This window comes from Carcharhinus amblyrhynchos, chromosome 8 (assembly GCF_965287045.1).
Source record: "Carcharhinus amblyrhynchos chromosome 8, sCarAmb.v2.hapA, whole genome shotgun sequence".
NCBI classification, from domain to species: Eukaryota; Metazoa; Chordata; class Chondrichthyes; order Carcharhiniformes; family Carcharhinidae; genus Carcharhinus; species Carcharhinus amblyrhynchos.
This window is the reverse complement of record NC_137331.1, coordinates 76,372,072-76,399,899: the sequence shown is the minus strand read 5'-3', so window position 1 is coordinate 76,399,899 and position 27,828 is coordinate 76,372,072. Positions and strand designations below refer to the sequence as shown.

The 27,828-nt window shown below is 39.6% G+C and overlaps 2 protein-coding genes across 4 annotated transcripts in view; one reads left to right on the top strand and one right to left on the bottom strand.

Annotated features, from left to right (window-relative positions):
• usp14 (ubiquitin specific peptidase 14 (tRNA-guanine transglycosylase)) overlaps positions 1-2,672 on the top strand; it is a 44,978-nt gene extending 42,306 nt beyond the window's left edge. Inside the window, exons 15-16 of the mRNA XM_080194292.1 lie at positions 878-985; positions 1,956-2,672. Of these exons, the coding sequence (XP_080050418.1) occupies positions 878-985; positions 1,956-2,107 (260 nt within the window). The 3' untranslated portion in view covers positions 2,108-2,672. The remainder of the gene's footprint in view (positions 1-877; positions 986-1,955) is intronic.
• Positions 2,673-9,411: 6,739 nt separating this feature from the next.
• Positions 9,412-27,828, bottom strand: part of thoc1 (THO complex 1) — a 67,457-nt gene continuing 49,040 nt past the window's right edge. For 2 of the 3 annotated variants that reach the window (XM_080194289.1, XM_080194290.1), the window contains exons 14-22: positions 26,548-26,614; positions 18,498-18,548; positions 17,770-17,840; positions 16,991-17,086; positions 15,874-15,939; positions 14,542-14,625; positions 14,287-14,434; positions 13,026-13,110; positions 9,412-11,149 (exon numbers count right to left, since the gene is read on the bottom strand). In XM_080194289.1, the coding sequence (XP_080050415.1) occupies positions 10,857-11,149; positions 13,026-13,110; positions 14,287-14,434; positions 14,542-14,625; positions 15,874-15,939; positions 16,991-17,086; positions 17,770-17,840; positions 18,498-18,548; positions 26,548-26,614 (961 nt within the window). In that variant the 3' untranslated portion in view covers positions 9,412-10,856. Of the gene's footprint in view, positions 11,150-11,628; positions 11,715-13,025; positions 13,111-14,286; positions 14,435-14,541; positions 14,626-15,873; positions 15,940-16,990; positions 17,087-17,769; positions 17,841-18,497; positions 18,549-26,547; positions 26,615-27,828 lie in introns of all 3 variants that reach the window. The other variant, XM_080194291.1, reaches the window with a different exon arrangement.

Sequence of the window (27,828 nt, the reverse complement as noted above, 5' to 3'; positions counted from 1 at the left end):
ATAGGGTCATCAGTGTTTTACAAGTAATGCATATCATTCACATACTACATATTACAATCTTATCCACCAACCCCCTCAAACTCTGCAATGATATTTTGAGTGAATGATTACTGTTTAGTGCAGGGCAATGCTATAGGCTTCACACAGTAGGCTGGGTCAAGATCATGAGAGGTGCCAACTGTTTCCAATCTTTATGTGGATGTTCTGGCATACCAGAACCAACCAGTGTAAGTTGGGCTTTGATCCTGCAGCATATAGAAGATGCATATCATTTGCGTGATGTCGACCTTAACAGGACTTTTCTTTTTGTTCTAAATTTTTGATTGTGTGTAAGGTTTGGAAACTTGTTTTGTAATTATTGCTCAGCTTTGGTATGATATTGAGATGTAACAATAGTTTACTGTGATAACAGTTTTAATGTGCTGCCAGCTTAAGGAACCATTTTAAACTTGCTTCTGGAGTAAAAGCTGTGTCCATTGTTAGATCCTAGAAATGACACTCAACCAGAAAGTTGGTACTGAAATTTTCTGGACGTCTTGCCTAACTTTTTGTTTGAAAACTGAAGGCATTTAAATAATGTGAATAAATGCTATTGGTTCACATTGTGGATGCATTGCTTTTTAAAAAAGCAATTTTGTGATTTTTGTTTGATACATCCAGACCCTGACTTCCAAGCCCAAACTACCATCTGCAATCTAGCTGACAAGATTTTTTCCCTGCCTTAAAATATTGTTGATGGCTAACTAGGATGGTATCTGGCCTCTGCTTGATGTCTTCAGCTGAGATTAGAAACTTGATGGTGTGGAAATTAAAGTTTTGTTATGCATGCTGTTTAATATGCTTCATATTGAAACTAATTCTGGTTTTATTTTAATAGACTTAGGCTCAAATAACAGTGGGTACTATGATCTAATGGCAGTGCTAACACATCAAGGCAGATCAAGTTCATCTGGTCATTATGTAGCTTGGGTTAGAAGAAAATCAGGTATGTTTCATGTTTAATACACATTTTGCATTGGACAACTAATAAAACAAAGGTGCTTTCAGTAAGTTGGTCAGAAATGATTGTTTTTAGTGTAAAGTTGCAGCATATTGAAACTGTCCCATGGAGTAATTGGGTGAGGATTCACCTGCTCAGTTTCTTATTAAAAAGTTGCATCTCTAAAGAAAACTAGTGAACAGATCCCTGGGAGCACCTTTTGAATCAGTGTTTTTTCCAGAAAGTTGCTGAGGGCCAGAAGACAGTACACAGATCAGCCTGAGGGAGTGACGGGTTTTAAGAAAGAAACAGCTTTTCTGAAATGGAGAGATCTTTACCCAGCACCCAGAGCAGCAGAAATACCATTCTGCTTGCGATTGAATGTTTGCAAGGCTTTATCCAGCTACCAAAAATGCTGGGTAATTAACTCCCCATACGACGGAAGCTTTGTTTACAAAATATGCTGCTACCTCACACTGACCTCTTCAGCTTTCAAACAAGGAAATCTGTGTTTCGACCTCCACTGTTCCTAGATTTTAACCATTTAAATAACTCAGATCTATCCTTGTTTGGTCCAAAATGGATGAGCTCAGTGTTGAAAGCAGTCAGTGTTTTTCTGTAATTTTATACATTCATCTGCATTCCCCTCTATATACTTTGCACCATTAGCAGATTTGAATATGTGGTGCTCTGTTACTTGAATATTTTAACTAATCCGTCAAATACTACTCCATGGTGTTTTTATTTATGAAAGTTTTTATGGTTGCATACCTCTGTACTTGTTTAATTTGTGTGGATGTGCTGTAGAGTTGCCACAAAGTCTTGTCTGTTGAAACCATATTCTAACAAGCAGATTTGTAGTCAAATTAGAATGTCAGACAGTATTGATGACACAGAAATCTATGTCTCAATAAAAGTTTGCATGACATGGGTACTTATGTAAGTTTTCACTTTTCTTTATTGAATTAATTTTTAGATGAATGGATCAAATTCGATGATGACAAAGTCAGTGTTGTGGCACCTGAAGATATTCTGAAGTTATCTGGTGGTGGTGACTGGCACATAGCTTATGTTCTACTTTATGGGCCTCGTAGACTAGAATTAATTGAAGATGAAACCCCGCAGTGATGTCGTGGATGAGCACAACTACCTTCAATTCCGTTATCCTGCATGGCTATTACTGTTTTATGATGCCTTCACTTTTTGTAGCTTACGTGAGTAAGACTGCAAAGGGAAGCTATGGCCTCAACTGTGTCCCTGGTAACTGCTTCACATCATCCACCACACCTTTGAAAACACATCAGGCATTAGTTGAGGAAGATCTGTGGATTTGATCTATTCTTAATTCTGACATTTCTCAATGTGGAATAAAAAAAAAAGCAAGTGACCCATAATCCTTCAGTTCTGTTCCTTTTTTATGTTCTATGTGGTTTTCAGTCATGTGTGATTAATGGTAACTGGTTATGTGATGCTGTACAAGAGAAGCAAAGTTAATACTGTGTTGAATGGTTTGTATTTTTATTTTACAGTAAAATAAAAATGTAAACTTTGCATTGCAAACTTTACATTGTAACTAAATGCCAAGTTTTAATATTTTTGCATTACCATATTGCTGCTCCAGTCAAAACCAGTTTGCCTGAAACCACATTGTGTTGTATAATGTAAATTCATAAAACTTAAGTGTTTCACTAAAGTGTTGTTGTTTAACTTGTGTTAAAAAGCCAGCTAATTTGAAACTCTGAGCCTAGGTATATGATTCATCAGCACCTGATAATTTGTTATTTCGGCATTGGATTAAATTTCTCCAAAATGCTGAGTTCCTGAGCTCAAGCGGGGGACTTGTGCCCTTCTATAGGAAGGGAGAATCACTTGGCAGCTGCCTTGGGTGTTGCACAGAGATTACTTCATCAGTCTGGAAAAGGAGCTCTGTCAGATTGCTTGTGTTCTGCTGTAGTTGGTTGGAGTCCAGAATCCACAAAGTGGGATAAAATGCTGCCTTCTAGACTTTATTGCAGTTCAGTTTCAACTTTGAACAAAATTATACTTTATATCAGATATCCAGTTTATAATCCGTTCCTTTTAATGTCCAACAAGGTGATTAGAAACCATAGAAGTTTAAATACTGTCCATTTTGGGACTCTATTCAACATTATCATTGGTAGAGGGAAGACAAACAGTGGTGGAAATGGGTTGAGTACAAGGTGATGTTTTTTATGCACTAACTGTTGTCTGCTTACAAACACATTCAAATTTATTTCTACAGTGGCAAAGATTAAAGCAGCCAGAAAAAGTGGTAACTATGTACGGTCCAGTGCTGGATTTGCTCATTTGTACATTAGTGGAATGGGAGCCCTTGTGAGTCACAAAGGACATCAGAAGTCTGTGTGGCAATGTCAGTGACTGCATGAAGCTGAGGGAAGCTGATGATCTGTCTGAATGTCAGAATCCTATTTTATCTTCATTTTCATTATGAAGAATATGAAATTCTGTATTCTGATTAACATAAACATGACCTGCAGTTACTGAATGTTTGTAGCCTTCAAGGAGCTGAGGTAATGTAAATCTGAGAAGTGCATTGTCTGTTGGAAGGAAGGATTTCTCCTGTTGTTTTCTTGTAACTGCAGGTCTATATAGTTTTTCCACTTTTCTGCTGCAAGAATTTCAGTTTAATGGGTACTTTTTTTCCTAAAAATTTTGACAGTTGTCAAGTTGTTTCAAGAATTTAAGAAGTGATTCCATAATCTAAAATGACAGATAATTACCAAACATTTTCAACAACGTGTAACAGAGCAAGTGAGTGAATCCTGTTATACAGTATTAGATATGGGTATCATCCACTTATACTGCTTCAGGGTTATTAATGGTGTTAAGGAAATGTTGTATTGCTGATTAATGCAAAATGGTTTTAGGATTCTAATATCATGGGATCTATACTTTGAATATCTTGGGCACAGTAGGAAGTCCTACAGTCTCAGATTAATGCCCAACAGGTTTGTTTAGAATCACGAGCTTTCAGAGTACTGTTCCTTTTTCAAGTGAGTGGACATTAGTTCTCAAACATGACACATATGGGCAAAGAGACAGTTGCCAGATAATTACAGATTAGAATGTGAAGAATGTGTTGAGACCTGGAAATTGAAGTAGGTGAACTTGTTGGGGCCAGGGGTTTGATTACTGGCTTGGGTCACTGTATGTGCTTGGGTTTTCTCTGGTTTCCTCCCACAGTCCAAAGATGTGTGAATTAGGTGGATTGTCTATGCTATAAATTGCCCCATAGTCCCCCTGACACTAGCTAGGGTAAATGCATGGGGTTGTGGGGATAGAGCTGGGTCAGTGCCGTCTTGACGAGCTTCTATGATTCTAAGGATTTTCTTTTTCCAATTTTTGTTTCTATTTCCTATTATACTAAACTGCATAGCAGACATAAAATTGCACCTATTTTACATGCTGTGTAGGATGGTTCAAGACTAGGAAAAAATTCTGCACCCAGCTAATTCCTAAGAACAAATGTCAAACTGGCTGTCGTTTCATAAAATTCAGTGATAGTTGTATCTTTCGCGATGAAGCCTGACACACTGGTGATGATGTCAGTGGAGTGGAAATCTATCAGATTGCCATTTGCTCCTACTTATTTACCTTGAACTGGGCATCTTCAGAACCAGTACACTCCCACCTTTCTGAAGTCCATAGTGCAAGAATTATAGATACACCCAAGCTATGACCACTTTTAAAGGCACTAGCTGCCATATACCAGTAAGTTTAAATGTCCCAAAGCCACTTGGACAAGAGAGGTGGTAAACATTTAGAGGGAGTTGGATGGGTGGGCCTGTGGTCTGGCATTGTAGGAAATAGGCCATCCAGCACCTCAAACCTGCTTTGCCATTCAGTATGATCATGGATGATCAGACATTTAAATGCCTTTCATCCACACTATCCCCAATTAATCAGAAATGGGGTACAGTATTCTTCTTTACCCAGAGGGTGGTGAGGGATTGGAATGCCCTGCCTGCTGCAGTTGTAAATGCGCCAAGTTTGGGGGCGTTTAAGAGATCCGTGGATAGGTTTATGGATGAAAAGGGATTGGTTTAGGTTAGAGGGTCATTGTTTTTTAACTGGTCGGCGCAACATTGTGGGCCGAAGGGCCTGTTCTGCGCTGTAATGTTCTATGTTCTATAAAGCTTCACAATGCTAACTTTTCTTGGGTACCTATCCTAAGTTGAATCAAACAGAATCATCTGAAGTCTCCCAACTCTTTCAATGACTCAGCCTTCAGAGTGCTCAGGGGGAGAATTCCAAAGATTGACCACTCCCCAAGTGAAAACTGTTGGCATCAGTTCATGATGTGGATGTGCCAGCGTTGGAGGGGGGTAAACACAGTAAAAAGTCTAAACTAAAAGTAAAAACTAAAACCTGGTGTTGTCAGACTTTTTACTGTCATCAGTTCATCCAGAAATACATTGTTAATTCTCACTTGCAAGACATTCAATTTGTCCCCATCACCATCTATCTTACTTCCTCTGTTTCATTCATTCCTTCCTTCCTTTCCCTTTATCCATAGGGGCCACCACAATGATGGTTGATATTAGCCATAATTTTCTGGATTTGGGAGTAATTTGACAGCTGAATGTCCTTCTTGCTGTTAACTCCCCTCATCCAGGCTGGGATCTGGCACCTGATTTTTCTTGACTTGCTATTGTGTTATTGGGATGCTCATCCAACATTTAGTACTGGATGAGCAGCAATCTCCCCTAATGAAAAATTAGAAAGCCATTGTTTTTAGTCTGTTTCAAAATCGATTCCTTATCTACTGATTAATCAAATTGCTTGCAATGTGGGGCCATGGAGACAGCACAATTCTGCAGATCTGAGGGACTGGATGTCATCCTACATGAATCACAAGGTAGCACATTCATGCAGCAAGTAAGTCAGAGGTTATACTGTGTACTTGAGAAAGGATATACTAGCATTGGAGGAGGTGCAGAGGTGATTCCAGAGTTGAGAGGGTTGACTTGAGAGAAACAAGGGAGAAGCAAATTTAGGACTGAGTTGAGGAGGAACTATTTCACCCAAAAGAATTCCATGCCCAGTGAAGGAGTTGAGGCTACCTCATTGAATGTTTAAGGCAAAGCTAGATAGATTTTTGAACAGTAAAGGAATTAAGGCTTATAGTGAATGGGCACAAGTGCAGCTGAGTCCATGAAAAGATGAGCTATGCTCTTCCTGAATAGCAGAATAGACAGAAGCGACCATATGGCTGACTTGTGCTCGTAATTTGACTCGAGATGAGCTTTGGAGTACGTAAGCATAACATCACGTTCCACCTCTGTAATATCAGCCAACTTTTCTTCTCCATCACCCTTGTTTTCATACTAGCTTCCTGAGCACCCCCAATTTTAATTGCTTTTTCATTGGTGACTTTGACTTCAGCTACTTGGTTCCTAAGCTCTATGATCCCATCCCATTCTTGATTTTCTTCCTTTATGATGCTCCTTTGGCCCCCATCCATCTCATACTAGCCATCCATCTCATACTAGCAGTGATCTCCCGAGGTTATTGCCTGTGTGAAGGCTTGCAGGTCTGAGCACCAGCCCAGGAACCTGATTCTGTTCCTGGAGCTGCATCTCCATGACCTCCTGCTCTCTTGATGAAGGAGGCTCTACACTTGGTGCTCAGGGTCAACGCAGTGATCATGCTCCACTTGGACACTCCATGATAAAAACCATGGCATGCAAAGGGATCTGTGAGATCTTCATTGAATTCTGCTGGACATCAGTATCTGCTGCCTGATTTGACAACTTCAGCAGCTCATCATCTCCCTTGGACTCAACATGTTCCTGGTCTTCAGCAGTCCTTCAGTTGCCAGCACTCAGCACAGACTGCCTCTGCTCCCTTGATGTGACTATGCTAAGCCCTCTGTACATTGTGCTCGACCATGGGAAGCTGACAAACTTGTGTTTACAAAGCAGGTACAATGTGGGTGCAGGTGGGTGTCCTGGAGCTTCTATTCTGAGCATCGGCAGGAGGAAGAGAAGGTCAGGATGTTCCATTGTCACAGACACACACCTGGTGGGCTGATGAGACAATAGAGAACTGCAGCAGTGACATCTTGTTTGGAAGATCATTGGGCATCAGTGTTTTGACATCTCCATTTTAGCTGAGATGATCCTACCTTTTTTTTGCTCTCGTCATCAGTCTCACATCTGTGCACTGCACTCTTCTTCAGAGACTCTTGTATCATTACATGCTGTGAAACAAGCTCTGCAATTGTGTTCCTGCTCTAGGGCATCTATCTCATAGTGGCTGTGTACCAGGAGGTTTGGGCTCCCTGCCACCCATTCTTCAGTGCTTTATCATACTCTTTTCTCTCTGCAAAGGAACAGCATATTTCACCCTTAGTGCCACCTCTCCCTATAGCATCATTCCAAACTGGACCAAACCCACCAAGTGGAAGAATGGCACACCTCCACCTTCAATTCACTCAGGCCAAGCAGTCAGAACTCCAGGCCTTGGTTGACTCAGGCTTCAGTGCAATTTAGCACACAGTCACACTCCTAAGGAATGACCACCTAAACACACATCACATTGCAGATCCATGTCATCTCTGTACTCACCCATGCCAAACACAGAAGACTGTTGAACCTTTTGCAGCATTGTATCCACATTCAGTGCACCACATCATGCCCATTCGTGTGGAGACCAGCACTGCCCATCCCTCTTTTGTAATTTGTGATGGCGGCCTCCTCTTCCCGTCTATAGCCACACAAACACAGTAGCTACAAAAGCAGGTCAGAGACTAGGAATACTGTGGCAAATAATTCATCTAACTCCCCAAAGCCTGTCCACCATCGATAAGACACATGTCTGCAGTATGATGGAATACTCCCTATTTGCCTGGATGAGTGCAGCTCCAACAACACTCAAGAAGCTTGACACCATCCAGGACAATACAGCTCACTTGATTGGCACCACATCCAAACATCCACTCACTCCAACACAGACACTCAGTAGTAGCAGTGTGTACTGTCTAAAAGATGCACTGTAACAATTCACCAAAGATCCTCAAGACAGCAGTTTCCAAACCCACAATCATTTCCATCTAGAAGGACAAGGGCAGCAGATACATGGGAACACCATTGCATGTACATTCCCCTCCAAGCCACTCAGAGTCAGAAAATCTAAACTCACTATCCTAATTTGGAAATATATCACCGTTCCTTTGCGATCACTGGGTCAAAATCCTGGAATTTGCTCTTGACAGCATTATAAGAACATAAAAATAGCAGCAGGAGTAGGCCATCCAGCCCTTCGAGCCTGCCCCGCCATTCAACAAGATCATGGCTGATCTGAAGTGGATCAGTTCCACTTTCTCCCCATAACCCTTAATTCCCATGTCTATCAGAAACCTATCCTCCCATGACTTAAATATATTCAAGCCAGGTAGCTTCCACCACTGCAATGGGCAGAGAATTCCAGAGACTCACCAACCTTTGAGTGAAGAAGTTCCTCAACTCCGATCTAAACTGCACCCCCCCCCAACCATTTTGAGGTTGTGCCCTCTAGTTCTGTTTTCCTTTCTAAGCAGGAAGAATCTCTCTACCTCTACCCTATCTATCCCCTTCATTATCTTATATGTCTCTATAAGATCCCCCCCTCAGCCTTCTAAACTCCAACATGTACAGACCCAGTCTATTCAATCTCTCCTCATAGGCTAACCCCTTCATCTCCGGTATCAGCCTAGTGAACTTTCTCTGCACTCCCTCCAAGGCCAATATATCCTTTCGCAAATGCGCCGATCAAAACTGCACACAGTACTCCAGTTGCTGCCAATTGTAGGTCAACCCACCACACGTGAACTGCAGTGTTCCCACCTTCCAAAGGACAACAAATGCTGGCCAATCAGCAACTCCATGTCCTAGAAGTGAAAAAAAATTCCAAGGTATGAGGATGTCACACTTGTCATTGGTCTCTTTTATGAGGATGCCCACTCATTTGCAAAACAGAAGGCAAAGCACCCACCAGACTTGCCCTCCCATGTTCCATGCCCATCAGGTGCTGAGACCATTTGTGGTGTAGACATTTGCTCTTTGATTCTGTAAAGAGGAGGACTCCAAAACCCCTTCAGGATGCTTTTAAAGCTGGGTGCAGTGCCTGACTTGTTCCCACCCTCCTCTACTTTTAGTCTACTTGAAGACATGGTGCATGCTGGACAAGCCTTTATTATCAGCCATGATCAAAATGAATGGCAGAGGAGGTTCAAAGGGCCGAATAGCCTACTCCTGCTTCTAGCTTCTATGTAATCGGCCACCCAGTTTGAAATTGTGTTCACAACGTGATCTCACGCAGCAGCAGATTTTACATTCGCACCTGACAAGTGCAAAATTCAGGCAAAGAAAAGATAGAAGAGAACAGAAAAGCTAAGATAGATGATAAAAATAAGATTTTGTGGATTCTCTGGGACGTGTACACAAAAAAATGGGGAAACGTAACTGTATTAGCCAATGGATAAGGAACAAGAACACCTAGGACTATTGGTCGATAAATATTTTTCTTTCCCGCAAAATACATTTCCTTCAGTAAGTCTCATGTAAACACAAGTTTTAATCAACTTAACCTTCACGAAACAGAATTGTAATCACCCCAATATAGCTATCTCAAAGTTACCTTGCAGAATTTGAGAGTTTTACAGGAAAATTTAATAGACAGCACAGTAATGGTTGGTACTTTCTGGTCATCTCATCAAGGATTCTAGCAAAGTGAATGGATACGGAGTTCAAGTGAATAAATGAAAGACAAGATTTCTCAGCAAACTAAATCTTACTACATGCTGCTGATTGTAACTTGCAGAACCACAAAATACCTTATAGTTTCAATAAGAACCATTTATTTATTAAAGTCACATGCAATTCAAGAATGAGTTGAGACTGTGGTAACATGCTCACAGAATATAGTGAGTCAGGTTTCACACCTGCAATCCTCAGAAGTTGGAATTGTTGGCCTCAGTTGTGGTGCTATGGGGAACTCTGAAACCAAGGCATATCCAAGTTGCCTTGGAAATAGAGGATAAAATCAAAAGGAAACATGCCCTTCTGGTCTAATCTTGCAATCATCTTGGTAGAGTGTTTTGGAATGTAATTGACAGAGACTGTCCAGCTGTTTCAGTTGGGGATGTATGGTATTTAGAAACTCAAAAGAAGTGGCATCAGTGTGAGAAGTGCAAATGACACTCTACAACACTGAATAGAGGCCCATAGAGAACTGGAAGGGATAAAAAGACAAGATTCAATAGAAGCAATAAAACGCTAGATTTGAAAAATTATACCTTTTATCGCCACAGTAAATTTCCAAGATGGGGCTTTTTTGACCAGCAGACTCAAAACAATGTTAGTTCACAAGTCAACAAACACTGTTTGGCCTATTAGTCCATAATCCGGAATACCGAACAACATATTTACTTACTGGTACATACCCTCTAAGTTGAAAATAACAGCATGTATCAACCAATGATACTGACATCTGATCACTAATCAAACTGAATGCAGATGTACGTCAAACTAATTGTTGAGGTTACACTAACAAATGGCAGGCAGCCATCTTGAACGTTAATGAAGACATCCCCATTCTCAAAACAAAGTTTTGCAATGGTGAAAATGAACGCCATGCCAAATGTTGCTCATCAACTTAAAATAAAATCTTTTGATAATACAGATGACTAGAAACTGCTGGTGAAAGGAGAGTAAACTAAAATTCCCATATCTAAGAAATGAGTTTATAAAAAAGGTCACTTTTGTAAAATTAACCAACTCCTTTTACCTAAAGTAGAACAGTAAAAAAAACTACTTGTTCAATTTGTACATTTGCTTAGTTTTTCAGTAATTTACTAGCTGATACTATCAGCGTCATTTGTCAGGATTTCTGCAAGTTCAGTTAAACCAGCATCCATCAATGCAGACAAAAAATTCTCCACTGTAGCTTGCAGTCCCTCCCGATCATGCCATGCAACCAGCAGCAATTTAGCACGCATCTTCACATCCTCACTATCGGATTCAATTCCAAGGATGTCAGACTCCTTCATTTCGAAGTGTAGTGCCAATACTTTCCACTGTTCTCCAAGCTTGTTGGCAAGGATATCTATCTGTTCACCTGTCACAAGCTTAGTCTGCACATCAGGACCTAAAAAAATAAGGAAAATTGTTAAATGCCTCTTTCAGACAGATGTTCAATATCTAATTCACACTAAATATTGAGTAATGTTTATGGACAAAATCTATAATCTGGGTCTACTAGTTAGGTGAGAATAAGACACAACTTCAATACATACTATCATAGAAAATTATGCATGAAAATAAATGTGTCACTAGCTATCATACAGAAATATAAATTTAGTATAACGGAGGCAATTCTGGGAGATACAATGATATTAGAAATCCAGATTTTCATAAGACTTGTGAAATGCTATCAAGTCTTTACTTCCAATTGAAGGCATGAAGCTAGATTCTCCCCCAATTACCTACAAAAATTGCTAGTGTTCAGTTTCTGATGGGTCTAAATAAATGGGGCACATGAAGGTCACAGGTCTTCATCTGAGTGCTATTTCCTGGGACCTCATGTAAGAGTGTAAAAATGCCTTCAAAGTGGATATTTCTACCTACCTGATAGCAACCATTAACTGCTTGGGAGAGGTCGTTAGCAGCCTTTTGTCACCAGACGATGATGTCAGGTAGCCTGCTGTTGTTGGCTGAAATACATGGGAAACTAGAAATGTCAACATTGGAGGACTTCTTTAAAAAAAATTAAGTTTTCATTATATATTTTGATAGTTCTTATTAAACAGAAGAGGAGCATCTGTTTCAGTCACATTTGTTACTTCAAAAATGAATATCATGGATTTTCTAGTTTTATTAGCCTTCAGCATGATCCTTGAATGAATCATTGAAAATGTCATGATTCATCAGGCTGCTTGCTATTCTCCTTCTCAAAGCTCATCATGGCTATGTGTGGATAAGTGCTGTGTTTTAGCACAGCTAGTCAAGTATCAAACCTACACATGGCGAAAAGACCAAGTCTTGTTAAATATCTAATACTTCTTGTATTCTTAATGTCAGAATTTGATTGGAAACCAGGACATACATAAAACAATAATTAGCAGCAGCAATGATTCTGAACTTTGTGCCTTTAATCTGTGGCATCATTTAAAATAAAATAGAAGCTAGTCCATATGTTTTCATCTCATGGGCAGCCTGTCAAAATAATAAATCCCCAGAACTGTTCCTGCATCTATTTATTTTTCTCATTTTAAAATGATTTTTAATCCCAACAGAGCTCAGAGCAGTCACTAGTGCACCAGAAAGACTATAAGAAAAATATTTTTGAAGTGTGTATGTAGTGATTTTTGCTTGTACTACACAGCAAGCTCCACTTACATTTGTTAACACAATATTATTTTTCCACTGACCATTTACAATAATGAGCTGTCTGTGGTTCAGCAGTTATCCTGAGCACTATTGAGAGAAATAACATTTACAAAATTCACAATTTTAGGTTCCCATGTATTGTTCAGCCAGCGGAAGACTACCTGACATTTGTCATCATGCAGTGACAAAACTTTGCTAACAATGTCCTAAGCAGTTAGTGGCTGCTATGAAATTGGCTGAAACATTCACAATGAAATGATCAAATTAAAACCTGTCTAGAAATCAGCTTTGTGGAACAGGTATGCTGTTTTGAGACTCGGGTTTTCCATTAAAATTTATTATTCTTTTTATCTTTGTATGCTACACTCCCATTCTTGTTTTCTGACCAATGCTACCAAATCTGGTCAGCAATGCGGAAAAAAAAGTAATTTCCTTTCTTCCATAGATCACATTTTTCTGAATACAGAAACTGGAACAGCAGACTTCTCCTGCCTTTTTCTTTACTGAGGAAAGGTGAGGATTAAAGACAAATTTATATAGTTAAGTCTCCTTATAATTGTTGAGAAATTAGTAATAGGTCAAAATTACTATAAATCTTCAACATATTTCACATAAAAGCTGCATTTCAGACTTACTTTCAGTGCTTTCCTTTAGCAATGCATCATCATTGTCTTCTTCTTCATCTTCATCCTCTGCTGTCTTTATCTCTTCAGAGGGAGGCTGCAAGTAGTCACAAAAGTGATTAAAGCAATTTCCAATACAGCTTCAAGAGAATTACTGGTGGAGGCATACCTTTCATTTTTGAAATATAACTTGTAGATCAGGTATTAAAGTGTTAAAAAATAAATTAAATGACAACACCTGAGAAACTGATGAACAACTATGAATTAAGTGCTATTCAAAAAGGCCTGAGTTAATTACAGTTCGAAGTATTTATTTAATAATAAATTAAATTGCCAGTCAGCGACATTCATGTCCTGTGAATGAATAAAAAAAAGTCAGAATCAGAAGGGAGAAAACAATAGGCTTAAAAACAAACTGAAAACTTAAACATCTTTGAGCTTTGGTAGGGTCTTCCTTCCTACCCATGCACTGTGGGTGCACCTACACCACACGGACTGCAGCATTTCAAAACGACAGCCCATCACCACCTTTTCAATGGGCAGCAAATGCTAGGGCAGCCAGCAATGCTGCAATTCCAAGAACAAATAAAATGCTCTGGCATGCATTTCGGCTCTTACAACTCGAAACTCATTTGTATCCTTTCTTGTAACGCATTTCAATTTTCGCCCTTGGTTCCTCTGCTTGAAACCTCTCTACCATCCTCAAAATCCATCACTTTAATTTAGCTTTTGGCCACAATCTCTTCAAATAGAATCTCTCCAGTGCAGAAGGAAGCCATTCAGCCCATCGTGTCTGCATGAACTCTTACCCAGGCTTACCCCATAACCCCATGTATTCACCCCACTAATTCCTTTAACCTCTTAATTCTTCTTGCTGGATTATTTGATGTCTGGTTACTTTCTGCCTTTGTGAAAAGCTTTGGTATATTTTATGTTATAGATGTTATATTAAAGTAGGTTGCTTCTGCCCCCACCAAGGTGTGCTATGGGATGTATTGAACAAATGTGTACTCAGCTATTCATTGAGATTTGCCCGTTTTAATCCAACTGAGTACTCCAAAAGGCACACAGACCCTGCATGCAGCAGGGGTGTAGTGGTAGTTGTTCAGCTGACTTTGTTCCCCACAATGATGGTACACAAACAAACAGCGAGGTTAGGTGACTCATAATTTCAGAGACTAAATGGTTTAATTATTCAGCCATCTCTTCCAGCTTTCAAAATACAGCACTGCACTTTATGCTAACACAAACGTGAGACAGAAAAGATACTTACAGGTAGCTCCTTGGCCAGTTTGATAACCATGTTGTCTAGATACTCAGGCAAGCTCTTGAACTGTTGATTAGTTGGCTGGAAGAAGTGGGGACTTCGTCGTGCTAGCAGCCTCAAAGCCCTCCAGCCATAATTGGAATTGTTTACCACCCTGTGTTATTCAAGTAAAAACTATTGTCAGAGTGTAATCAGATTCTTGACAATCATACTTTCATGGACATTCAACAGGTTTACAGATTTCACATCACAATAACTTACTTGTACTCTTCTTCAACCATGTTCTCTGGATCAGCTTGCTCAATAGCTTCTTCAAAAAACTCTTCCAAAGTGGGCATAAACTCTCTGCAATCCACATAGATCACATCAAAATAATGATAAAAACACAATAAAACTGATCAGAATGGCCATTTGCAAAACATAGTAACCTTCACTGGAACAATTCTTGATCCTTGAACCCACTGATGATCATTTTTCTGCTAATCTACGAGACATAGGTCTATCCAGTTAGATCTCATTAGTTTAGACGTTTACAGATAAACTAATGTTCCTTATCTACCAACAAGCTGGCCAGGTGTTGGAGACCCACAGAATGTTCATGTCTGTCAAGGTTAGTAGGGAATAAAAGGAAAAAGATTTACTTAATTGAAATTTGGAAATGGAGCCAAAGGCCGAAAAATACATATATTGGAAGATGATCTCCGCATTGCAAGCAGGTAGCTGTGTAGGGGCAGCGGGAAGACAGAGAGAGAGAGAGAGAGAAGGGGGGGTGATGGTAATTGGTAGCAAGGTGGTTAAAAGACAAACAGATAAATGTTCACAACTGAATAAGTGCACAAATGCCAATGACAGCATCAACAGCTAAACCAGCACTGCAGTATAAAGAGCATAGGTTAAGCAGAACAGGAACAAGCTCATTTGGCAGAGCCACAGCTATTTGAAGTAGTTCTGCAAGAATAATGGCTGTTTACTGCTGACTGAGGCAGCCATGGATCACATCATGAAAAATTAGCGCAGGCACTTTTGATGTGAAACTTATGTAACTCATTAGACAAAAGTACCGCTGATCAAAGTAATGGCATATTGCAGAGTAGTTTCCAACAGTCAAAATTTTAAGACTTTGGCAGGGCTCAGAACAAAGTTGCTTGAAGCTTTGTTTTAAAATCTAGCTTTTCACTTTCAAGCAAGTATTCTCATAATAGCTTTTCAAAGTCAAGTTTTGCCCACAAGGACAAATAAAAATCTCCTCCCAGTATCTTCTGATTTAACAACATTATTGTCAGGGGGTGTGCATCGTGAATTATGCAAATAGTCATTTCCAATTTTCAACACTGTCCTTAGTAGGAAGGAAACTTTTGCTGTTTCACATTTCCTAATTAGAACTGGAAATTCACTCAGCAGGAAACCTCAAGTTCGGGACAGATTCCTAACTCTTCATGTTGCATTGTCAATGCTTCAATAACCATGACACTGACTCACAAATATACAGATAGCTTTCTGACTTCATGTATAGGCAGTATCTGTAATTGATTTACGAAGAGTCAAACTTTCAAATCCTACAAAAAAGGCTTAATGTCAACATGCATCTCTCACCTGCTTTCGGACTTACAGGCTTCCATGTTGTCAGGGCAGAGATTCCAAAGCCGTGTCAGTTCTTCACTGCAGGAAACCAAAAACTCAAGTTTTAGATATGTGAGTTATGATAGCATTATCATTTACACAGACTTATCGTTTAGTTTAATCAGTTTGATGCAAATAATTTAATCAGCTTAAATTTTTTAAGCAGTGCTTTTCTTCATCACAGAATCAAGATGAAATAAAAAGGGGTAAAAGAAACATCTATCTTTGTATGCCCACCACGAGGGAGAATGATCCAAAATCACAGTCTAACTGTAAACTTTAAGAAGTTCTTTTCAAAGATTGTGGTTGAAAAAAATTGTGACCGAATAATGAACCAGATGGGCTGGATAATGCTACCATCTTGAAATTTCAATATCAAAAATCATGAACGTGACATCTATAAAAACTAAACACCATCTAACAAACATATCTTTGTTGTATGTGAAATTAACAGGACAGGATCTAAAATTTTATGCTGAGAATTCACAGGGTTGAATGCAAAGTTAATTAGTGAGATAATTTTTTAATCTACCTGGATCATCTAAATTGGAGGTAGAGGATATGCAGGAGGGCAGCATGGTGGTACAGTGGTTAGCATTACATCCTACAGGTCTAGAGGCCTGGGTGACTGCCTGTGTGGAGTTTGCATCTGTCAGCATGGGGATGCTCTGGTTTCCTCCCATAATCCAAAGATGTGCAGTTTAAGTGGACTGGCCACGTTAAATTGTCCCTTGGTGTCTCAAGTTGTATAGAGTACAGGGATTAGCCTAATTAGTTATGGGGATAGGGTAAAATGTTCTGTTGGAGTCAGTGCAGACAAAATGGGCTGAATGGCCTTCTGCTGCACTGTAGGGATCTTATGATTCAAAGATTAGATTGTAATAAACGATAACGAATTAACTTACATAACTTTCTGAGCTCAGTTATTCTTAACTGGCTTACTGTAACTGAGATGCTTATCAAAACACTTCTTTCTTGGGGAGCAGACAAGTACCTAACTACTTATTTCTATTGATCTGCCTAATTCTAGTTTTGGTAGTGCTTGATTATGTCCCGTTCTACAACTATTCAAAATAGAATTTGTACTCACTTTCCCATCAAGACCTTTTTTCCTGGTCCTTTTCCAAAGAAATCCTCAGGGGCAGGTCGTTTCCTTGCAGGCTTTGGAACTTTGGATTCAGGTGGTCTTTAAAAACCAAATATAACTAATGAAAGTGAACTTATGATTGTGTATGAAAACAGAACAATGGCACAATCTGAAACATGCAACAAATTTCCAGAATAATCATTTTTGGTACATGCTTAATAATTTAATCCATTAACCATCAAGTCAGAATATCAGGTGGTTCTTATTTTATTGCTTTAATTAAATCAATTTCATTGCTCATATTTCTCAACATGGTAAAACTGAAAACTGATATAGATACATAGAAGATAGGAGCAGGAGGCTATTTGTCCCTTCAAGCTTGCTCCGCCACTTGTTACGATCATTTTTAATCGTCCAACTCTTAATCCTGCTTTTTCCACACAACCCCAAATGAAACAAAAAAAATGCCAGCTATTGCTATTCATTCAGCACAATTTAATAGGAATTGCCTGCTTGAAATTCACTGAATTAAATTAAACTTTTATGACAAGGCTACATACAAACATCTAAGAAAATAATAGGAGTATTCCAACAGAGACCAAATGGTACAGCTTTTAGTTTGCCTGTTGTGCCATTGATTGTTAAGAAGGGGAGTTATATTAGGCATACTGAACAGGATAGCTGTTTACCCTTTTAATCAATAAAATTAAACAAGCTACATAAAGTAGAAGGTGGAGAGAAAAGTGATTACAAAATTTGATACTATGGCTTAAAAGATATACCTTTCTTTAACAAAACTTGGGCAACCTTCATTTTTCCACGCAATCCAATTTTCTTCACTGTGTAGTATATGCTGTAATCAAAAGTATATAAACTCTTAAAACATGTTTAGAACAAACTAATTTGCTTTCAACATATACATAAATATGAACCACCATTGGTTTAGTGAGGATGTGCATTGAATATATTCCTGAGCCAAATAAGACTAGGAACATCATCTCCTCCTGCAAGTCACTGGCTAACCTGACTTGAATATATATATTGCACTGTCCCTTCACTGTCAATGGACCAAATTTTTGGAACTCCCCAGTTGACAGCATTGTGGAGTAGCTGCCCAGATGGACTGCAGCAGTTCAGGAAGTAGCCCACCAGCACCACCATGGAGGCAATTAAGGATGGGCAATAATTGCTGGCCTTGTTAGCGGCACATAGATTCCAGGAATTAATTCGCAAAATCATCTCATATTTGGTTTGTGCATTATTAATTGACTTTTGTTCGTGCATGGCATTATAATCGGCTTCAGTGTTCCTGGACAAGAACAGGAGTGAAGGAGGGGAAAAAGCCGAGGACAAAATTAGCTCGAGTGGCCATTCCTGATCACAATTCAGTACACTTGCAGGAAAGCACATCCATGCTTAAAGAAATGATAGCTTTGTTGCTGCAAATTATTTTCAATCTAGTACTGGTAGATTTAATTCAGAAATTCAATACAAAAATATATTAACGTACCTCTACCATGCTAGAAAATTTTTCCCCATCAGGTGGTGTCTCTTTGAATAACTGTGTAAGTGAATGAGGAACAAAATGCTTATTTAAATAGTTCTACATTTATGATTAAAATTCGTTAATAAAACTAATCTGATCAGGATTGAGATAATACACCCATTAAAATCTAAACTTGAAATTTATACTTTCTGGAAGAAAATGCTGCAAACTAACTTCAAATATTTAATTCAAATTTAGCTAACTATAACTTCTACCTAGGAATAAAAATAGCATTTGTTGGTATTTACAGACCAAAGAAAGTAACTCTAATGAAAGTATTCAGTTACTCTATCTGTAATTATAAACCAGTAATATCCTGACAACAGATGTTAAACTAGTGTTGGGAAACTTAAGCTAGAGAGTGGCCTATGTGAGTGGCCTTCCTTCATCGCAGTTGGCTGCCAGCTTGTTGACTATACATGATGGCGTGATTGAATACATTTATACACACCAAATATTTCATAATGAGTTATAGCAAGTGCTTAATCATTCATATAGAATCATAGAATCCCAACAGCGCAGAAGGAGGCCATTCGAGTCTGCACCGACCACAATCCCAACCAGGCCCTATTCCCGTAACCCCATATATTTACCCACCTAATCCCACATTTTTGGACTACGGAGGAAACCAGGGCACCCGGACGAAACCCACGCAGACGTAGGAAGAATGTACAAACTCCACACAGACAGTGACTGAGGCCAGAATTGAACCTGGGTCCTTGGTGCTGTGAGGCAGCAGTGCTAACCTGTGCCACCATATTAATATTCTGTTATATATTAATAAAATCTCAACTTCAAATGGTAAAATCAAAATAAAAATTTACACTTTGGACAAGGAGCAGAACACAGCGCTCACAGTCAATGTCTTGTGCAATTAGCAGGCACCTCACTTCACTTGCCCTTGCTTTACATGCACATTATTTCAGTTATACTGGAGGGGAGAAAACTACATGAATGGATATCAGTAGAATGTGGCAACCCTGCATGTGGGCAGTGGTCAAATGTCTCATGGGTTGCACTCAGAAACTAGATAGGCCACATGTGGTCCTGGGCTGCAGGTTGCCTACTACTGTGGTGAGTTAACTATCCTATAATTCCCTGATTTTCCTCTCATCTTCTTACATAGCAGTGGTATAGACAATTTTCCAACCTAAAGGAGTCATTCCTAAATCCAGAGAGCTTTAGAAGACAATTAGAGAATCTGCAAAGCTCCCATCTACTTCCTTTAAAATCCTGACACAGTGACCATCTTCCTTCAACAGCTCTCTTGTCTAGCAGGGTGGAACTGCTCTCATCTGGTTCCACTTCTATTTGCAACTGGAGAATCACTTGCAATTACTTTTCTTCTTGCTCTCATACTGTTATCCCCAGTGCCCCTTGAGGATCTGTCCTTGGTTCTTGGCTACCTCTCGCCTACCTGCTGTGCCTTCATCACCACCTCTCATGATTCCCCCATGACTGTGGAATTTTAAAATGCTTATCTAACATTCAGTGTTGGATGAGCAGAAATTTCCTTTTGTTTTTGGTCCCTGCTCTGAACTCTGTTCCCTAGTTATAGACTCCATACCTCTTCCTGGCAACAATCTGAATTTAAGTCAGCCTATTCGCAACCTGAGCTTCCAAACTCATACATGCACCATCAGTAAAACCATCTATTTCCATCTCCATAACTTTGCCCGAATTCACTCCTGAAATCTCATTCATACCTTTATTACCTCAAGACATGACTATTCCAATGTACTTCTGGCTGGTTTCTCACATTCTATCTCCCAGATTTGAAGTTATCCAAACTCTGTTGCCTTTGTCTTAACTTGTACCAAGTCCAGTTCCTCTATCAGCCTATGCTTGCAAAACTACAGTGGTTCCAGTAAAGCAACATCTTGATTTTAAAATTATTCTTGATTTCAAATCAGTATTCCAGTAATCAAAAAGCAAAGTCCAGTTGTTAGGGTGTTGAATTAAACATGAACTCATTATTGGTAAAAACACCATTGGGTGAGCATGTTCCAATTATATTTATGCATACACACATCCTCCATTGGAATGAACGTAAATATATGATCATAGAATTATAGGAGACCAATACTGCAATCTCACAACAAGGCATTGATCCCAGAGCCCTGAGATACTTTATAAATTTCAGCATGAGAAAACTCCTCTGGAATTCCTCTGCTACTTCCTAATAATCCCTTATGCGTAAATCCATCCTGTGCCCCAAACTTGTCTCCATATGTACAATACTTTCCTATGTATGGACAATCTCTCACTTTCAGACTTCAAATGATTTTGGCATCTCATAGGTTGGATTACTCACATGGGCAAGTCCCTGCACCCCAAAGCTTCAAGCACATTTATCCTCCATTTGACATCAAAGTAAATGTCAGAAAATTCAGTTACAGTGACCTTCAGAATCTTGTATCAAAAGTTGATCTGATTAGTATTACAGGTGCCCAGAAAAAAATGCAAGCCCTTGTCTATTCTTTGCGACTGGATATGACAGATGAATTAAAGAGATATTTTGCACTGGTCTTCACTACAGAGGACCCAAATAACACCCCAAGAGCAGCTGCTAATCAGGAAATGGAAAGGAAGGAGGAATTCAAAAAAGTATAAGCACCAGGGAAGTGGTATGAGTAAATTATTTGGTCTGTCAGTTGATAAATCCCCAGGTTTGAATTGACTTCACCAAAAGGTCTTGAAAGAAGTGGCTGATGAGATAGTTGATGCATTTGGTTTAAATTTCACAAAATTCCCTAGATTCAAGGAAGGTTTCATTAGATTGGAAGACAGCAAATATAACTCCTTCATTGAAAAAGGGAGAAAGTGTGAAAGCAGGAAACTACAGGCTAATGTCACAGGGAAAATGTTAGAAGCCATTATTAAAGATATTAAAGCACGACAATTGAAACAATTCACGGTCACCAGGCGGAGTCGACATGATTTTGTGAAAGGGAAATCATGTTCAGCCTATTTACTGGAATTCTTTGAAGGAGTCACATGTGCTGTAGATAAAAGATGAATGCACTATACTTAGATTTCCAGAAGACATTTGATGAGGTATCACATTAAAGGTTATTATGGAAAATAAAAGCTGGTGGTGTAGGGAACATATTGATACAAGATGATTGGCCAGCTAATAAGAAACAGGACACTGGCATAAATGGTTCTTTTTTTCGGTTGATGTGACTAGTGTGTGCCACAGGGATCTGTGCTGGGGCCTCAAATTTTCAGAATTTACATAAATGACAGGGCTGAAGGTACTGAAGATAGGTAGGAAAGTAAAGCAAAGCATGAAGACAATGCAAGGCTATAAAGGGACATTGTTAGGTAAACTGAGTGGGCAAAAATCTAGCAAATGGAGTATAATTACGGCAAATATGAAATTCTCCATTTTGGCTGGAAGAATACAAAAGATTGCTTAAATAGTAAGAGGTTGCAGAGCTGAGATGCACAAGGATCTGGGTGTCCGAGGGCATAATTCATGAAAAGCTAGCATAAAGGTTCAGCAAATAATTAGGAAAGCTAACAAAATCTTAACATTTATTGTGAGGGGAATTGATTACAAAAGTAGGGAGGTTATGCTTCAGTTGTACAGGGCATTGGTCAGACCACATTTACAGTACTGTGTACAGTACTTCTTATTTAAGGAAATATGCAAACGTAGTAGCAGTTTAGGGAAGCTTTACTAGACTAATACCAGGAATGAAAGGGTTGTCTTACGTGCAAAGGTTGGAGAGGTTAGGTTTGCATCCACAAGAGTTTAGAAGAGTAAGAGGTAACTTCATCAACACTTTAAAATCCTGAGAGTTGTTGACAGGATGGATATGGAGAGGATGTTTGCTGGAGAAGCTAGAACTAGGGGTCACTGTTTAAAAGTAAAGGGTTGCTCATTTAAGATGGAAATGAGGAGAAATTTTTTCTCTGAGGATCATGAGTCTCTGGAACTCTACCTCAAAAGGCAGTGGAAGCAGAGTCTTTGAATACTTTTGAGGCTGAGCTGGATAGATTTGTGATTAACAAGAGATGAAAAGTTCTCAGACATAGGCAGGAACGTGAGGTTCAGATTACAATCAGATCAGCCAGATCACCTTGAATGGTGCAGCAAGCAAGAGGGGCCAATCGGCCTAGAATCATAGAATACCTAAAGCGCAATCCCTATATTTGGCACATCGAGTTTGCACCAACAATCCCATGCAAGCCCTATTCCACACATGCTTAACCTGCTAATTCTCCCTGACACTAAGATTAATTTAGCATGACCAATCCACCTAGCCTGCATATCTTTCAACTGTGGGAGGAAACCCTCACAGATGCGGGAGAATGTGAAAACTCCAGTGATCGGAGGCTGGGATTGAACCCTGGTCCCTGGCGTTGTGAGGCAGCAGTGCTAACCACTGTGCCACCATGCCTATTCCTGCTCCAAATTCTTATGTTTACATATCTCCATAGGACCTCATTCTAGGCTTTGTCAAAAACAGAAGTGCTAAATTAAAAAATAAGCAAATTGATTTTACAAGAACTGAACAAGAGCATAGACAATCATTTTTGATTAGATCTCTTTCAGCCAACTTAAGTGGATGAAGTAATATACTTTAAGAATTAAGCTGATCCTGCATAAATAACTTCAGCAAAATATTGTTTCTTTCCTAAATTAACTACTGTGGGTGCTTACACGGTGTTTTGGAAATTCAAACTGTTTCATCTCTTTAGGCATTGAAAATGATTAGTTTCTACAAGATTTTCCAATAGTTCCTCGCTTAAACAATTTTTTCTCTGTAAAACCCAAAAAAAGTTACCAGAATTTCCTGAATTTTAATTAATTGAGAGAGAATTGGGGAGGTACTTCAAATCATCAGCTAAAACAGCATTCTCCCTGGCCCAAACTGAAAAAATGGCAATGCTCATCAAAACGATCTGGTGCAAGACTCTGAACTTTAACTGGATTTGGAGGAACAGTCAATAGAACAAAAGTACAAAAAAAAACTTCATGTCTCTCAGAGGCCTAGCCCATCAATTAAGAAAAAAGGAGACACAAGTGATGTTGAAGCAGATCTTCAAAATTATCATTGGCAGTATAAGGCTAAGTCAACATATTCCACAAATTTCATCCCTCCATATCAGACAAGACACTAAAGGCACTACTGCCAGAAGGCAACCCCTGACAAGTACTCAGGTAATTTTCCATAGCCAGCCATTTTGGACAGAGTGCAGCAGATCATCAGGAACATTACCAGCTTTGTAATTCCAGAAGACTCAGCTTGGTATTGTTCAGCCTGCCCACTAGAAAGCAATACTGTCCTCAGTATGCAGAGTTAGAAGTCTCACAACACCAGGTTAAAGTCCAACAGGCTTATCTGGCAGCACTGCCCCTTCATAAGGTGAGTGGGAGTTGTGTTCACCAACAGGGCATATATAGGCACAAACTCAATTTACAAGATAATGGTTGGAATGTGAGTCTTTACAGGTAATCAAGTCTTAAAGGTACAGACAATGTGAGTGGAGAGAGGGTCAAGCTCAAGTTAAAGGGGTGTGTATTGACTCCAGCCAGGACAGATAGTGGCAGTTACAGATAGTGTGACATGAACCCAAGATCCCAGCTGAGGCTGTCCTCATGTGTGCGGAACTTGGCTATTAGTTTCTGCTCAGCGACTCTACATTGTCGTGAAGGCTACCTTGGAGAATGCTTACCTGAAGATCAGAGGCTGAATGCCCGTGACGGCTGAAGTGTTCCCCGACAGGAAGAGAACACTCCTGCCTGGTGATTGTCAAGCGATGTTCATTTATCTGTTGTCATTGCATCTGCATGGTCTCCCCAATGTACCATGCCTCCGGACAACCTTTCCTGCAGCGACTTTGGCCAGGTCACAAGAGTATGTACCATGTACCTGGTGGATGGTGTTCTCATGTGAGATGATGGCATTCTGTCGATGATTCGGCATGTCTTGCAGAAGTTGCTGTGGCATGGTTGTATGGTGTCGTGGTCATTGTTCTCCTGAAGGTTGGGTAGTTTACTGCGGACAATAGCCTGTTTGAGATTGCAAGGCTCCAGAGAAGATGTCATAGCTTCTTTGCTCCGGGGAAGTACTGGACGATGAAGGGTACTCTGCCTGCCGTATCCCGTGTTTGTCTTGAGGAGGTTGGTGCAGATTTTCGCTGTGGCACATTGGAGGTTTTGATTGACAGTTCCCCGGAGTGGAGAAGCTACGACATCCTCTCCGGAACCTTCAATATGTCATCGACGAAAACGAATATCTCGCCAAGGCCATCCCCACACTCCCACTTCTTGCCTTCTAACAACAGCACAATGTCAGACTTGTCCGCAGTAAACTATCCAGTCTTCAGCAGAATAGTGACCACAACACCACACAACCCTGCTACAGCAACCTCTGCAAGACGTGATGGATCATCGACACGGCTGCCATCATCTCATGTGAGAACACCATCCACCAGGTACACAGTACATGCACTTGTGACTCGGCCAACATTGTCTGTCTGATACGCTGCAGGAAAAGATGTCCCAAGGCATGGTACATTGGGGAGACCATGCAGACACTATTACAATGGATGAATGAACACCGCACGACAATCACCAGGCAAGAGTGTTCCCTTCCAGTCGGGAACACTTCCGTAGTCACGGGCATTCAGCCTCTGATCTTTGGATAAGCATTGTGCAAGGCGGCCTTCACAACACAAAATCGCTGAGCAGAAACTGATAGTCAAGTTCCGCACACGAGGATGGCCTCAACGGGATCTTGGGTTCATGTCACACTATCTGTAACTCCCGTGACTTGCCTGGGCTTGCAAAATCTCACTAACTGTGCTGGCTGAAGACAATACACACCTCTTTAACTTGTGCTTAGCGCTCTCTCCACTCACATTGTCTGTATCTTTAAGACTTGATTGCCTGTAAAGACTCACATTCCAACCATTATCTTGTAAATTGAGTTCGTATCTACATATGCCCTTTTGTGAACACAACTCCCACTAACCTGATGAAGGGGCAATGCTCCGAAAGCTTGTGCTGCCAAATAAACCTGTTGGACTTTAACCTGGTGTTGTGAGACTTCTCACTCTGCTTAGCTGGCATCTCTACATCTTAATAAGCTGGCCAGTGAAAGTCTCACTTCAAGCTGCAGCAAGGTGAAGTGATTTCTGCAAATACATGGGACATATGTGCAAAAATGCATTTATTGCTGGGATAATCTACTGCACTCCCATTATTTTTGGTCATCAGTATTACAATTTCATTTAAGACTCTCTTCTTTAGATTCTTGCATATTACCTGTAATGTTTTGCGGCCTCTTTCAATATATAATTATAAATACTTTCACATATATGTTTAATGAAGTCATTACATAGACCTTGCTGGAAGAGTGCATTATTGCACACAGGTTTCATGGTATGTCTCTAGAAGTAGTACACTTTGGTTGGGTTGGAAATTCTAAAACAAGGATCAACTTGCTTTAAAGTTTCAAATCAAAGCAGAAAAATCAACATTTATGGTTTCTATGTGCCTCATCTCAGTCCAGCTTTAAAATCCAAGCCCATAAGATACGTGTAAAGCATTAAGAGGCTGATTACACATTGTGAAATTAGGGCTTGGCACAAGACAATGTTTTCAAAATATTGTATTGGAGAACAAAATTAACTATTAATTTCAGGTCAAAAATTAATACATCATGGAACCTCAACAACCACAATGGGTGGGGACCCACAATGGATAACTAAAATTAATGGATGATTAAGTTGCAGTTCAGTGTTGGTAAGAGACCCGGACATTAAATCAAATTGTATACGCTGTCTAGCAGTTAAAAGTCCAGAAAAGGCACCCTCACAATCTGAATCCCTGATTGGACATGGTGCAGGGAAATTTCTTGCACTTTCCCGTTAGACTGAACAATTTAAGCAATCAACACTGCTACTCATAAGACAGAATGCATACTTTTTATAAAAACACAATGAGAAAATGAATGATGTTACAGTAAAACTTAGCAATTAATTCCTTTCTACTAACCTGATAAACTGCTTTGGTGGTATCTTCAATCCAGAGGGACTGTTCATCAGTCAACACACAATAGGAGCTATGAAGCAGAATTATACTAGGGTCACACTACATTCATGCAGTTTTTAATAGCTGTAGATGGTGGTAAGCTATTTGAAAATTTTTCATTGTTTGTGGTCTCTATGCTCAAGACGAACCATTCTATATAATAAGCTTGAGCATCTTTCTCAACACCTTTTCATTAATTTATTTTCCCATAACATGTATCTCATGTTTCTGAATATATCTCACAGGTATAAAGTTTCTAAAATATTAATCAAAGTCTCAACCATTTATTTCCACAGTCTTCAAAACTTTCTACACAGGTATCCTATAAGGAACATAGATAGGTTAAATAAATGGACAATGATCGGGCAAAAATTGAGTATAACGTGGACATATGTGAAATTCTCCATTTTGGCATGACGAATAAAGAAGCCTAAATGTCAGAGATTGCAGAGCTTGAAATTCAGAGATGTGTGTGTCTTGATGCATTAATCACAAAAGGCTAATGTACAGGTACAACAGTTAGGAAAGCCAATAGAACGTTATCATTTATTGAGAGGGTAATTGATTACAAAAGTAGAGAGATGGTGTTTCAGTTGTACAGGTCATTGGTGAGGCCACATCTGGAGTACCATGTACAGTATTGATCTCCTTATTAAAGGAGAGATGTAAATGTGTTAGAAGCAGTTCAGAGAAAGTTTACTGGACTAATAACAGGAATGCGTGTATTGTCTTACAAGGAAGCATTGAACGGGTGAAGTTTTTGTCTACTGGAGCTTATAAAAGCAAGAGGAGGTTTGATCAAAACCTTCAAGATCTTGAGAGTGTTGACAGGGTGGATTTGGAGACGGCATTTCATCTTGTGGGAGAATCTAGAACTAAGGATCATGGTTTAAAAATAAAGTGTCACCCATTTTCAACGGTGATGAGGCAATTTTTCTCAGATTCATAACTCTCTGGAATGCTCTTCCTCAGAAGGCAGAGGAAACAGAGTCTTTGACTATTTTTAAGGACAAGCTAGATAGATTCTTGATTAACAAGGGGGTGAAAGGTTATTAAGGGTAGGCAGGAATTTGCTACAAGAGCTCAAAATGAATAACTGTGAATTAGGAAGACGGGCATGAAAACAGAGAAGGCATGAGGAGGGAAAGAGGGAGAGAATAGGGGGAAGGAGGGTGGCAGGTGCTGACGTGAGCTGATAATACACAAAACAAGTAATCAATCATTAAAATAAAAATAAAGCTTAAT